General features: G+C 57.5%; 1 protein-coding gene across 2 annotated transcripts; it reads left to right on the top strand.

Annotated features, from left to right (window-relative positions):
- The first annotated feature begins 30 nt into the window (after positions 1-30).
- On the top strand, positions 31-13754 carry LOC308037646 (ATP-binding cassette sub-family F member 2). 2 transcript variants are annotated; one of them, XM_080339572.1, is made up of 15 exons: positions 31-123; positions 373-541; positions 2961-3173; positions 5565-5747; positions 6076-6247; positions 6362-6457; positions 7479-7581; positions 7669-7764; positions 7872-7991; positions 8522-8611; positions 8819-8929; positions 9186-9248; positions 9708-9836; positions 11509-11712; positions 13201-13754. In XM_080339572.1, exons 2-15 carry the CDS (start codon positions 388-390, stop codon positions 13336-13338), a joined length of 1872 nt encoding a protein of 623 aa, XP_080195698.1. In that variant the 5' UTR covers positions 31-123; positions 373-387; the 3' UTR covers positions 13339-13754. The 2 variants fall into 2 exon arrangements, with proteins under 2 accessions (XP_080195698.1, XP_080195699.1); XM_080339573.1 differs by having other exon boundaries at positions 56-141.
- Positions 13755-14287: the final 533 nt, after the last annotated feature.

Here is a 14287-nt window from a genome sequence, read left to right as displayed (position 1 = left end):
CGGGTGACGCTCCGCGCTGCGATTGGTCGCTGCGCCGGGGGGGCGGGGCGTGCGCACGCGGTAGCAGCTGTCCCGTTGCGACAGAAGGAAAGCGCGGAGCGGCCGGTGCGGGCGGAGCGGCCGGTGCGGGCGGAGCGGCTGGTGCGGGCGGCGCGGCCGGGCCCGGCGGGGCGAGGCTCGGGGGGCGGCCGCGCGGGGTCGGGCAGCGCGGCGCGGGCAGCCCGGCGGGCGGGCGGGCAGCCCAGGGCCGGGCCCGGGCCCGGCGGCGCCGCGTGCTCTGGGCCGGGCGGATCGCGGGGCCACCGGGGCGGGGCGACCCGTTGCGGGCCGGATCGGCGCGGCCTAACGGCGCCTGTCGCTTCTCCGCCGCAGCCCCAGCGCCGCGCCATGCCCTCGGACCTGGCTAAGAAGAAGGCGGCCAAGAAGAAGGAGGCGGCCAAGGCCCGGCAGCGCCCGCGCCGGGCCCCGGAGGAGAACGGCGATGCCGGACCCGAGCCGCAGGAAGCCCGGCCCCCGGAGGCCAACGGAACGGCCCTGCCAGGTGAGAGCGGCGCCGCCGAAATGCCGGTCCCGCTGCGCCAGCGGGTGGCCGACCGGTGTCCGTGCCCCGGCAGAGCCCCCGCGGTCATCCCGGCAGCCCCCTGTCCGTGAGCGCCCCGCGGGCTGGACCCGCTCGGTGTCACCCGCGGCTCGGTGGGCTGGGACGGCTGTTCCCCGCCAGCTGGAACACCTCGTGCGCAGGGCTGGCTCTGCGCTGCACTGTTTGCCACCGCGGCCACTCTCCTTGGAGCTGGCGGGGCAGCCGGGGCGCGTGTGGCTCTCCACACCCCGCGGGTGAAGGGTTCCCCACTTGGGACTTGCACGGTGAAAACAGAGGGTGCTGATGGTGTCTTTTTCCTCTCAGAGATACTTCTGCCACTTCATACCCAGACCCATTTGGTTTTCTGTTTTGTTTTGTATGTGTTGTTTTGGTTTGGTTTTTTGTTTGTTTGTTTTGTTGCGTGTTTTTGTTTTTTTTCTTCCTGCTGCTGCAGAAGCCACTGCAATGTCAGTTCTTACTGTTGTTACCCTCTGTTTATGTGCTTCTCTGGGACGTACCTTGTTTGCAGAAACTAAGAGCCTGCCTGTCTTAATGACTGAGACTCTGTCAGCAAAGAGCTGCTGACCTCCCTAAAGGAAACAGGCAGGCTAAAGCTCACAGAGGGAGGGTTGATTTTTGGTCCTTATTTCCGCCCGCCTGGTAGCCCACAGGCTGTTGAGCACACAAGCGTTTTCCAGACTCTGCGCGCAGCGCATTGTGTGAAGAGGCACTCGGTGTGTGGCACAGCCCGGGTCCCTGCTCGACCCGCCGCGCTCGGCAGCGCTGGTGCTGGCGGCGGCTCGCCGGGCGCGAACCCGGGGCCGCGGCTCAGCCGGTCCCCGCGCAGCCCCGCGCTCCGGGCAGGCCAATCGCCGTCCCCTCCCGTGGCTCATTTGCATACTGCCTTGTTATTGGTGGATCCGGGGCAGCCGCGGCGGGGCCGGGGCGCTCGGCGTTCCCGCGCGCTCTCCGCCGCGCCGGCCGCGCTGGGCCCTAGCGCCGACACGGCTGGGGCGGGCGCCGGGACCTCGGGCCGTGCGGGGCAGTGGCGGCGGCGGCGGGTGCAGAGGAGGCTGGCAGGCCGGTGCACACGTCAGAGGGCGGGTGATGTGGGTCAGGACCTGCGCATTTCTATCGGCAGTTCCCTGATAAATCGTTGCATGTCCAGGATAAAATTGCCTTGCCACTCTGTTCGCTGATCTGGCTGCTCGGTCGTGTAACTGGTCTGTTTGGGCTGCCTGTGCTTCTGAAGGGGCCTCTGTCAGTGCAGGTGCTGCTTTTTGCTCCTGCTTGGCTAGGACACATTGCCTTGGTGGCACTAGTGACTCTGCCGGGAGTGCTGGGGGTGACAGGCGGGGTGACACCCCCCAGGAGTGCTGGGGGTGACAGGCAGTGTGACACCCTCCAGGAGTGCTGGGGGTGACAGGCGGGGTGGCATCTCCCAGGAGTGCTGGGGGTGACAGGCGGGGTGACATCTCCGAGGAGTGCTGGGGGTGACAGGCGGGGTGACATCCCCCAGGAGTCGTGGGGTGACAGGCGGTGTGACACCCTCCAGCCTCCAGGAGTACTGGGGGTGACAGGCGGGGTGACATCTCCCAGGAGTGCTGGGGGTGGCAGGCGGGGTGACATCTCCCAGGAGTGCTGGCGGTGGCAGGCGGGGTGACATCCCCCAGGAGTCGTGGGGTGACAGGCGGGGTGACATCCCTCGCTGCCCTGAACACAGACAGTCTGAGCACCCGGGCTGTGCTCTGAGCTGCTGCGCGTTGCTGGGATCCTCAGTGCCCTCGTCCAGTGGCCGTGTCTCACCCAGAGGGGAAAGCTGGGCTGTAACTCAGGGCTGTAACTCAGGGCTGCAACAGCAGATCAGCATGGCAGGAAAGATTCGCTCGTACTGTAGGAGGAAGGGAAGAGGCAGGCATCTGTGTGGACGTATGAGCTTCTCGAACAGTTGTTAGTGTCTATTCCAATGCTGCTTCTTTCCTCCTCTCAGCTTTTCCTTCATTTATTTTTTAGCCAAGTTCTCCTTTGGCCAGCCCTTTCCTTAAGCTTGCAAGCAATACTTTAAGTTCTCTTCCCACCCCAGTTCTTCCTGCAGTGAGTGTTAGTCCCATCATGCTGGGATAACACAATAGCTGTTCTGGCTGCTCACTTAGTTCTAGTGGTCCGATTTTATTTAGACAGCAGGTGAAGTTCTTGCTAGAGCATGTATATCCATCTGCTAAGCTGAAAAGTGAGTGTCATTGTGTCTGGGTTTCCTCAACATTTCTGTAGGAATGGGGACACAGGAGTTGTTCTTGTGGTCCTGGGCCTGTTGGTACAGGGGCTCGCGGCTTCCTTGTGTTGGTAAATCGGTAACGCCTTGGTCTGTCTTTGCGTGCAGAGGTGGATGCTCTTACAAAGGAGCTGGAGGACTTTGAGTTAAAGAAAGCCGCTGCCCGCGCTGTGACAGGAGTGCTGGCCTCCCACCCCAACAGCACCGACGTGCACATCATTAACCTCTCGCTGACCTTCCACGGCCAGGAGCTGCTGAGCGACACCAAACTGGAGCTGAACTCCGGGCGCCGTTACGGCCTCATTGGGCTCAATGGGATCGGTAAGCGGTGGTGGCGTCTGGAGCGCGGTGATTCGGTGTTGCCGAGGGGCTGGGCAGACGCAGGTGGTAAATGCTGCAAACTGGAGGCTGTTAGACAGACATGGCAGCTCCCGTTCTCCCATCTCCTCGCCGAGGAAGAGGAATTGTTAAGATTGCTGCCAGAAGTATGAAGTTGCGCTCTGGCTTTGGGCTGTGCATTTGAACTTGTTTCTGTGATGAGCTGGGTGAGATGTCTGGGATCTGAATCTGATTCCTGTTCGCAGGATTTGTTTAGCAGTGTCAATAAACCCAGTGCTGGTGCGATTGGTCAAAGAACTTGCACAGTATGGAGGAGCAGGGAGTGTGTGGTTTGTCCTGAATGGGCAAACAGCTGTACAGTCCCTGGAGAAGGTGATGCTCCGCATGGAGAGATGCAGAATGTGGGTGTAATTCAAGTAGAGTGAGTAAGAGCAACCAGCTGGTTTAACTTCCAGAAAATCTCTCAGGTTCTCTAGCGGTGGGTGCATTACTTTCCTTCATGTTAGAAGTCTTTAAAGCCCAGGGTCCTGGTAACAGAGGTCAGACCTGGTTAGACAGCAGGAGGAAAACAGCAGAGTTCCCTGAATCCGGGCAAGGGCTGAACTGCGGTGGTTTCCAAGAGCGTCTTTGTGTCTCGGCGCTGTCCCCAGTGTGGTGCGGGGCTGGGGCAGCCCGGCGCACTGCGGGGCTGAGGGAGCCCGGCGCACTGCGGGGCAGCCTGGCGCACTGCGGGGCTGGGGCAGCCTGGCGCACTGCGGGGCTGGGGGAGCTGGGGCAGCCCGGCGCACTGCGGGGCTGAGGGAGCCCGGCGCACTGCGGGGCAGCCTGGCACACTGCGGGGCTGGGGCAGCCTGGCGCACTGCGGGGCTGGGGGAGCTGGGGCAGCCCGGCGCACTGCGGGGCAGCCTGGCGCACTGCGGGGCTGGGGGAGCTGGGGCAGCCCGGCGCACTGCGGGGCTGAGGGAGCCCGGCGCACTGCGGGGCAGCCTGGCACACTGCGGGGCTGGGGCAGCCTGGCGCACTGCGGGGCTGGGGGAGCTGGGGCAGCCCGGCGCACTGCGGGGCAGCCTGGCGCACTGCGGGGCTGGGGGAGCTGGGGCAGCCCGGCGCACTGCGGGGCTGGGGCAGCCTGGCACACTGCGGGGCTGGGGGAGCCCGGCGCGCTGCGGGGCTGAGGGAGCCCGGCGCACTGCGGGGCAGCCTGGCACACTGCGGGGCTGGGGGAGCTGGGGCAGCCTGGCACACTGCGGGGCTGGGGGAGCTGGGGCAGCCTGGCGCACTGCGGGGCTGGGGGAGCTGGGGCAGCCTGGCGCACTGCGGGGCCTGGGCAGCCTGGCGCACTGCGGGGCTGGGGGAGCTGGGGCAGCCTGGCGCACTGCGGGGCTGGGGCAGCCTGGTGCACTGCGGGGCTGGGGGAGCTGGGGCAGCCTGGCACACTGCGGGGCTGGGGCAGCCTGGTGCACTGCGGCGCTGGGGGAGCTGGGGCAGCCTGGCGCACTGCGGGGCTGGGGCAGCCTGGCGCACTGCGGCCCTGCACTCTGCGTGCCTCCAGTTCTGCCCTCTGGGGCACAGATTCCCCAGGATTTCCTGGGGCTGGTGTCGAGGGTTTAGATGGCAGGGTGACAGTAACACCCTGGCAGATGTATTGTTAACCCCTCTCCCCCCTACTTCCCCCTTTTGCCCCTCCCTCTCCCCCTTCCCACTCAGGACAGGCGATCAGGAGGGAAAGAAGGACAGAGAGAAGAGAGTTGGAAACATTAACAATGTTTTACGAATGCTGCTGATAAGAATAGAGAAAATAATACAAAATATACAAAACCAATCTTGAATATCTCAGCACCTGCAGAGCCGGCACCCGAAGTCCTGGACTGGACTCTGCAGCCAACTGGAGCTGGATTCAGTCTCTCACTAGGCCTCAGTTCGCAGGGACAACTAGCAAGGTCCTCTCCTAATGTCACCATAAGCAGAAGGGACAAAAAAGGGAAAGGGAAAAAGGGAAAGGGACGAGATCCTCGTGATCTCCCACTTTTATATGAAGTATTCACGTGAATGGGATGTTATACACAGTTGGTCAGTTTCTTGGTCACCAGTTTCTCGTTACCCCCTCACGAGATGTGAATCTGTCCTTATCAATAGGTTTGCATTCCATTGCTATGTTTACCAAAACAGGTATCTGGTTCTCCAGGAAAATGCAGCTGATATGAAGCTTTAGCTGACAGGCAAATTCACTAAAAGAGAAACTTGTTTTTAACAAAAGCAGGACAGCTGGAAAGGGAGGGAACCAAGGGGATCTGACTGCATCTCGTTTGTTTCTTGTGATGTTGTATGTCACTGAATCTAGTCGTTAATTGTGGAGTGTCTGTGTGCACACAGGGAAATCTATGCTTCTGTCAGCTATCGGGAAGCGAGAAGTTCCCATCCCAGAGCACATCGACATCTATCACCTGACCCGAGAGATGCCTCCCAGTGACAAGACCCCTCTCCAGTGTGTGATGGAGGTGGATACAGAGAGGGCCATGTTAGAACGAGAGGCGGAACGTCTGGCTCACGAGGATGGTAAAGCCTGGAGTCCCTGTGCACAGGGGACATTTCTTCCATTTCCCTTCCCACCAAAGAAAAGCTCTTATTTGGGTTTCTTGGCAGAGTTATGATGTGTTGTGGTACCTATTTCCCCCAGCTGCGCTGTACTAGTTGAAAAGTCCATGGGATTACATTTATTTGGATTATATTATTCCGCGCAGCTTTGGAAGAAGCGTCTCGGGCTTGGGGATGGGGGGGGCTGAGTGATGGTGAAGCAGATGGACCGTGAGCTTTCCCAGCTGTACAGATGTGCGGCCGAGAGCCTTCTATTGGCACAGCTGCTGACAGGCAGGCTCTCTTTCAGCGGAGTGCGAGAAACTCTTGGAGTTATATGAACGCCTGGAGGAGCTGGACGCTGACAAGGCAGAAGCACGGGCCTCACGTATCCTGCACGGCTTGGGTTTCACGCCGGCCATGCAGAGGAAGAAGCTGAAGGACTTCAGCGGTGGCTGGCGCATGAGGGTGGCCCTGGCTCGGTGGGTGCTGTGCTGTCTGCTCCGCGCTCTGCGGAGCCACGCTCAGCCCGACAGCACGGAGCAGGGCTGAGGCGCGTTGCGCTTACCTGTCCCGTCATCTCCCTCTCCTTTCAGAGCGCTCTTCATCCGGCCATTCATGCTGCTGCTGGATGAGCCCACCAACCACCTGGACTTGGATGCCTGTGTGTGGCTGGAGGAAGAGCTGAAAACGTGAGCATGAAGGAGTTTGCTGCTTCTATGGGTGATGCTTTTCTGCAGGGGCATCTTGTCAGCACATGAGCAAGCACTACAGGAACAGCTGTCTGTAGTTCCTGTGGCTACATAACTATCCCAGTACCAGTGACGCCTTCTCATGCTCCTGCCGCGTGTGTCTACAGAAGGGTTCTTGGTGCAAGGGTGAGGAGTTCAAGACGAGCACCCGTCTGCCCCTCACTGGAGAAACAAGGAGCTGTGGTTAGAGCTGCTTCCTGAGAGCCCGGAGCAGCCCTGGCAGCCTGCGCTGGCGCTGGCTGCTACGCCAGCTGTGTGAGCGTTCCAGACCTGGCTTACAGCTGCTCTTCCCGGCTTGGGCCCTCTGCTTTCACACAACTAGGGTGTCTCAGGGGGTCGGTTTTGTCTGATGAGTGTTTTTCATAAACAAAGGCAAAATATTAAGGCTTAAGGCAAAAAAGCTTAGGAATAGTAATGAAGCTTAGATTATCTGGGTTGCACATCGGAAGGGCTGTATTATGAGAAGGCCTTTTCACTTGCAGAGGTTTTTCTGTCAGCTTTGTCTGTTGAACGTTTTGCGTGCTTGCTTTGGAAGTCAGGTGTTTGGGAAAGTAATCTGAACGTCTCTTTGGGAGGGTTGAAGCGGTCACTTCCCGGGTTTGGGGCGAAAGGGCAGGTACCCGCAGCCGGTGCTGAGCGCCAAGGCCAGGACTGCTCAGGAGTGCGACGCCAGCGCAGTTTCATCAGCAGCCCTGGTCTTGTCCCGCACGGGCAGCCAGCTCCTGGCTCTGTGGAGAGTGTCCTAACACGACGAAATGTTTGCGGTATCTGTTTACTGCAGCTGCTTGGAGCTGCTTTAATCCGAATTTCCCTAAGCGTCTCCAAGGCTGTTATCTTTTTGTTCTTAATCTGATTGCAGGCAAGAGAGATCTGGTGCATGTAAATCCTTTGGCACCATCAGGGCCAAGGAGTAGGAGTTCTTTTCCTAGCTTAGTCTCTGATAACTTCTGTGGTGCCACAGGTTCAAGCGGATCCTTGTGCTCATATCCCACTCCCAGGACTTCTTGAACGGTGTCTGCACCAACATAATTCACATGCACAACCGCAAACTGAAATACTACACGGTGAGTAAATGGTGCCCTGCACAACAGGCTAAAAATCAGAGGAGCCGTTCTCTGCGGCACGTCTGATGTTCTCTGGTCTCTTTCTAGGGGAATTATGATCAGTATGTAAAGACTCGCTTGGAACTAGAAGAAAACCAAATGAAGCGATTCCACTGGGAGCAAGACCAGATTGCCCATATGAAGGTATCTGCCTAGCTGCATGAACGCCTTCCTGCCCGTGCAGGTGGGCATCCCTGCACCTCCGCTGCCTCGGGAGCCTGGCTCTTGGCTAGCTCTGTGTTCTGTTGCAGAATTACATTGCACGATTTGGCCACGGCAGCGCGAAGCTGGCCAGGCAAGCTCAGAGCAAGGAGAAGACCCTTCAAAAAATGATGGCGTCTGGCTTGACAGAGAGAGTTGTGAATGACAAGGTAGGATCAGACATGGGGTTGCGTCTAGAGATCAGTATTGGAAACATGGGCTAGATAAGCAAAGCAGAGTGATCTTTGGCTGGCAGCAGCTTGGACCAAGGATAGGACACCCTTCCTGACGGCAAGGATGGCGGTACTGAGGACAGAGTATTGCTGCGGAGTGGCAAGAGGAGCAGTCATTCTCTAGGGGAGAGAAGGGGATTTGTCATATCAGTACGGCTGTTTTGCAGACACAGAAATCAGGAATGGATGTCTGCTGAGGGCTGGAGAAGATGGGGGAGGGTGCTCAGAGCAACTCCTCCTTGTTTGAAGAGTATAAACCCACATTTGCTTCAAGGGGAAAGAAATAGGACTCATTAGCCAGCAGGTGAACCTGCAAACATCTAATCAGAATAAATCTGTGGTTTATGAAAGTCGCAGTCTGGCGCCTTGGTCTGCAGACGATGTCTGTAGTGGACCATGGCTATACCAGAATAACGGGGTGTCTTGCAGTCCGAGGTGTCTAACCAGTGCATGTTCTCTGTTTACAGACTTTGTCGTTCTATTTCCCGCCCTGTGGGAAAATCCCCCCTCCTGTCATCATGGTGCAGAATGTCAGCTTCAAATACAGCAAGGACGGGGTGAGTGTGGGCTGTGTGCGGAGTCGTGTGGATCTCCGGTATCGTGCCGTGTTGGGCTGAGCTGTCCGATGGGCTGCGGCATGTGACCGGTGTATCAGACTTCTTGGCAGCGTTGAGTCTGCTGGGGACGCAGCGTTGCAGGTGCAGCATGAAGAGTGCACAGTAGTGGAAAGGCATAATATGTGTCGTGATTTTTGTGGTTTGCAGCCATGGATCTATAATAACCTGGAGTTTGGGATTGACCTGGATACCCGTGTAGCTCTTGTTGGACCCAATGGAGCTGGAAAGTCAACGCTGCTGAAGCTGCTCACAGGAGAGGTAGGCTGCCGCGCTGTCTGCCCTGCTCTGCGCCTTTGTTCACGGGGCAGTCTTCAACGAGGCTGCGCTCACCTGCCTGAGCACCCCAGTCGGACCTTGGAAATGCTAAGGTCTTGCTGCAGGATAGGCCCTTTTCTCTCGTATTGTCTGTTCAGGCTCCTCCTCTGTGCCAGAGCGGAGACGGCTGGATTCTGTATTTCTGGCACACAGCAAAAGGAGGGATTTCCTGCTGAAATGCTTTATGTTCCCTTTCTAGCTGCTGCCCACAGATGGGATGATCCGCAAGCACTCACACGTGAAGATCGGCAGATACCACCAGGTACTTAGTGCAGCAGCCACTGGGGAGGTGAAATGCTGAGGAAAAGGGCTGTCAGGAGTGAGGAACCTCGCCCCTCTAGTTGTGCCTCTGAGGCCTGTCCCGCTGCTGGCCTCCGTGCCCGAGGACGGGGAAGGAGCGGTGCCGCGGCTGAACGGGCTCGGGCGCATCTCTCCCTGAGAAGAGCAGAGCAGAGCAGAGCGTGCTGCGGTGCTGCGCACGCGGCTCTCGGCTGCCGTGGCGAGGCGCCGGCCCTGCGCTGGCGGCTGGACTGGGCTGCAGTGCAGCAGCGGCGCTGCTGGGCGGCGGCTCCTCCCGTGGCAGCCCGGCGCAGCGGCGCTGCCGCGGCTATCGGCTCTGGCGCCGGCTGCTCGGCCGGTGCGGGGGGCGCGCGGCGGGAGGCGTTCTGGCCGAGCAGAGCGTGGCCTGCACAGCCTGAAGGTGACTTTCCTTCTCTGTCAGCACTTGCAAGAGCAGTTGGACTTAGACCTCTCACCCCTGGAGTACATGATGAAGTGCTACCCGGAGATCAAGGAGAAGGAGGAGATGAGAAAAATCATTGGCAGATACGGTCTGACGGGGAAGCAGCAGGTGAGTGTGAGCTGTTGAGTTTGCTCGTTAGGGAGCTGGAGCTGCTGTTTGTCCTGTTGCTCTCCGGACGCCTGACAGCGTGGTGCAGCCTGCAGCGTGGCGCACCGCGGCATCAAAATGCCTTTTCCATCTCTGCCTTCGAATTTGGAGAAAAAAACCTGGTGGCTCATAGGAACTTCCTTTGCGTTGCAGCAATATGAGGGTTGGAATGGACGACCAGACAAGTTGTGTCATAGTGCTAGACTCAAGGACATTTCAATTGTAACCTGAACTAGTTTGCTTATGTCTTATTTCTGAGATGAATACCAGGCAGAAATGCTAAACTCATTCTTAACTGGGAGTCGGATCCGCTTGGTTCAAACAAGAGGGTAGAATATATTCATCAGTGATTTGGATGAGGGAATAGAGTGACTGTCAGCAAGTTTGCTGGTGACACCAAGCTGGGAGCAGTGGTGACACTGGAAGCTGTGCTGCCATCAGAGACCTGGACAGGCTGAGAGCTGGGCGGGGAAAATTGAATGAAATAGAACAAGGGCAAGTGTAGAGTCTTGAATCTGGGCAGGAACAGCCCCAGGTTCAGTGTAAGTTGGGGAATGAGCTGTTGGAGAGCAGCGTAGGGGAAAGGGAGCTGGGGGTCCTGGGGACAGCAGGGTGACCATGAGCCAGCACTGGGCCCTTGTGGCCAGGAAGCCAATGGTACCTGGGGTGGGTTAGAAGGGGGTGGTCAGTAGGTCAGAGAGGTTCTCCTGCCCCTCTGCTCTGCCCTGGGGAGACCACACCTGGAATATTGTGTCCAGCTGTGGCCCCTCAGCTCCAGCAGGACAGGGAACTGCTGCAGAGAGTCCAGCGCAGCCACCAAGATGCTGCAGGGAGTGGAGCATCTCCCGTGTGAGGAAAGGCTGAGGGAGCTGGGGCTCTGGAGCTGGACAAGAGGACACTGAGGGGGAACTCGTTCATGGGATCAATATGGAAAGGGGCAGTGTCAGGAGGATGGAGCCAGGCTCTTGTGGTGACAAACAGTGACAGGACAAGGGGCAATGGGTGCAAACTGGAACACAGGAGGTTCCACTTGAATATGAGAAGCAACTTGTTGGGGTGAGGGTGTCAGAGCCTGGCCCAGGCTGCCCAGGGGGGTGTGGAGTCTCCTTCTGTGCAGACATTCCAACCCGCCTGGACACCTTCCTGTGTAACCTCATCTGGGTGTTCCTGCTCCATGGGGGGATTGCACTGGATGAGCTTTCCAGGGCCCTTCAACCCCTGACACTCTGGGGTTCTGGGATCACCAGCGTTGCTATAAATCTAAACTTGGCATGCTCCTGTATGTCAAATGTCACAAGTGTGACAGGAGTTGTCATCACTGCAGTTCACCATTGATTTTTACATTGTTCTTCCCCATTTGTCATGCCAGAAGCTGAGAGTAGTTTTATGGCTGCGTCAGGATTCAATGAGCAGTGGTCAGACCACGATTAACTGTCCTTTGGAACCTCTAGCACGCTGGGTCTTGCTGGGGACACTGCGGGTTCTGTGGTTCTGCTGGTGAGAGCAGCTTAGTCTGGGTATGGCTGACCAGACTTGGTCGTCCTGTGTCCCGTGGCTGCTGGAGACAGCGCGGGTGTGACCCTGTGGCGAGGTGGCGGTCTGTCCTAGAGCTGCAGGTGTCTGTGTTTGCCAGGTGAGCCCCATCAGGAACCTCTCGGACGGGCAGAAGTGCCGCGTGTGCTTCGCCTGGCTGGCCTGGCAGAACCCGCACATGCTCTTCCTGGACGAGCCCACCAACCACCTGGACATAGAGACCATCGACGCGCTGGCAGATGCTATTAATGAATTCGAAGGAGGAATGATGCTCGTCAGCCATGACTTCAGACTCATCCAACAGGTAAGAAAGGAGGTGAATTCTGCCAGAGTAGCTTCTGGCAGCTGAAGTAATCAAAACAGGGTGTTTTCAGCTGGCCAGCTCTTACGCATCCCGAAAAGATGTGAGTGAAAACATCACTGGACATGATTCTCTTGCCACACTAACGCGAAGCAATTAGTGAGCTAGCCAAAGCCCTAGGAATGAAGAATAACCTAATGGAAACCATGACACTCTCTGGAGCTCTTCACTAGGCTTTTCAAAAAGAACACGGGAGTAGTTCCAGCACAGTTTATCTGCACAAGTGGAGGAGACTGCTCCATGTACACAGAAACGCCACGTGCTGATTTATCAGCTAGAGCTTTGTAAATTCAGGTATAATTCTATTTTTCAGTGTGTTATATCCAAGTAGTTCATTTCAAGAACTACTGTTTGTTTCAATTCCCAGTTTAGCAGGAAAGGCTTTCCTTCTTAGTCCATGAACAAAGAAGGAAATGTTGACGGGCCAAGAACTTTTAGTTCTAAAATCTTATATAAATAATGCAGAAAACATCAGGTAAGATATTTCACTGCAGATATTTTTATTTGGGAGTTGACATGTGAAACTTATTAAACTCTCTTCATACCAGACTTCAGAGAGTAGAATCACAGAATCATTTTGTTTGGAAAAGACCCTCAAGATCATGGAGTCCAACCATAACCCAACTCTGGCACTAACCCATGTCCTGAGAACCTAGTCTAAATGCCTCTTAAACCCCTGCAGGGCTGGTGACTCCAGCACTGCCCTGGGCAGCCTGTTCCAATGCCCCACAGCCCTTTGGGAAGAAATTGTTCCCAGATCCAACCTCAACCTCCCCTGGCGCAACTTGAGGCCGTTTCTTTGTGTCCCTGTCTCCCCTCAGCTCCTGTTCTCCAGCTGAACCCCCAGGTCCCTCAGTCTCCATCACATTGTGCTCCAGCCCCTCACCAGCTCCGTTCCCTTCTCTGCACTCGCTCCAGCACCTCAAGGCCTTTCCTGGTGTAGGGGCCCAAAACTGCCCCCAGGATTCGCGGTCTGGCCTCCCCAGGTCCCAGCACAGGGACGGTCACAGCCCTGGTCCCGCTGGCCACACCGGTGCTGGTACCAGCCAGGATCCTGTGGCCTCTTGGCCACCTGGGCACCCTCTGGCTCGTGTTCAGCCACTGTCACCAACACCGTAGGGCCTTTTCCAGTCGCTGTTCCCCAGCTGCAGCGTCCATGGGGTTGTTGTGACCCACGTGCAGGACCCGGCATTGGCCTTGGTGACCCTCAGACCATTGGCCTCGGCCATCGATCCAGCCGGGCAGATCTCTGTGCGGCCTTCCCGCCCTGCAGCACGTCAGCGCTCCGCCCTGCTGGGTGCTGTCTGCAAACTCACTGCGGGGCACTCGGTCCCCTCGTTGTGATCACTGATAGATTTTGGTTAATTTTGTAACTTTGGTAAAATGATAAAATGCTGCACTGTGAACCTCTCGTTGTGCGCTCGCTTTCAGGTGGCGCAGGAGATCTGGGTCTGTGAGAAGCAGACAATCACCAAGTGGCAAGGCGACATCCTCGCCTACAAGGAGCATCTCAAGTCCAAGCTGGTGGATGAGGACCCGCAGCTCACCAAGAAGACCCACAACGTGTGAGCGCGGGGGCCGCGGGCGGGCGCTGTGCGGACAGAATGCCGCCGCCCCGCCGCGTCCCAGGATCGCTGCAGCGCCGCTTCCCCGAGACTTGCCTTGCGCCTCTGTCTCCGGACAGATCCTGATCTGCCTACGTTTGGGCAACCGTTTCCATACTTAGATGGTGTCCCATCTGAGCCAGGCCTTGGAATCTGACGGTCTGGGGTCACGGCAGCGGCAGTGAGGGTGTCTGAGCTGCAGTGACACGGAAATGGAGACCCCAGCCCAGCTTCTCCCACCTCTTCCTTCCCAATTTCTGCTTCAGTTTAGATACTTCACGTCAAACTCCTCTGGCCTTGGTTTGTTTTTAACTATTATTTAACAGTGTAATTAACAGATCTGCCTGAGAATCCATCGGTCAATAAAGAGGGAAGAACAGCCTGTGTTGTTTGTGAGCTGCAGCACTATTGGGGCGCGCGGGCAGGCCGGCCGGCGGAGCTCCGGGTGGGGACGCGGCCCTTTCTCCTGGGAGGGGGTTCGGTCCTTCGGAGCCGCTGGCACCGTGACCGGCACCGTGGGAGCGCGGTGCGTTCGGAGCTGGGTCGCAGAGCGGCGAGGGGGCTCCTCGCCCGGAACCCGGCACCCCGAGCCAGCAGGAGGGAGCAGCGCACCCGTGCAGATACGCGGTACACAGATGCAGATACAAAGCCAGCGGAAGGCTGGACGTTAGAGACAACGCAGATCTATAGAACTCCAGTGTGTGTTCTCCACCGCACGATGGCTTAGCTGTGCGCTTTTCATTCACCTTGAATTGTGTGGGTCTAACAATGTGACTCTAATTTAGGACTTTTGGACTATGAACTAGTTACTTGTTCCTCGCAGGTTTAACTAAATAAGACTAATCAACTAAAGATAGTTCAACTTTTTTTCCTTAATGAATTGGTTGGTGTTTGAGCATCACCCTGTGCCACAC

The sequence above is a fragment of the Nesoenas mayeri genome (assembly GCF_963082525.1).
Source record: "Nesoenas mayeri genome assembly, chromosome: 2".
Taxonomy (NCBI): domain Eukaryota; kingdom Metazoa; phylum Chordata; class Aves; order Columbiformes; family Columbidae; genus Nesoenas; species Nesoenas mayeri.
The sequence above is the reverse complement of the archived record's forward strand: the minus strand, read 5'-3'. Positions and strand labels throughout refer to the sequence as shown.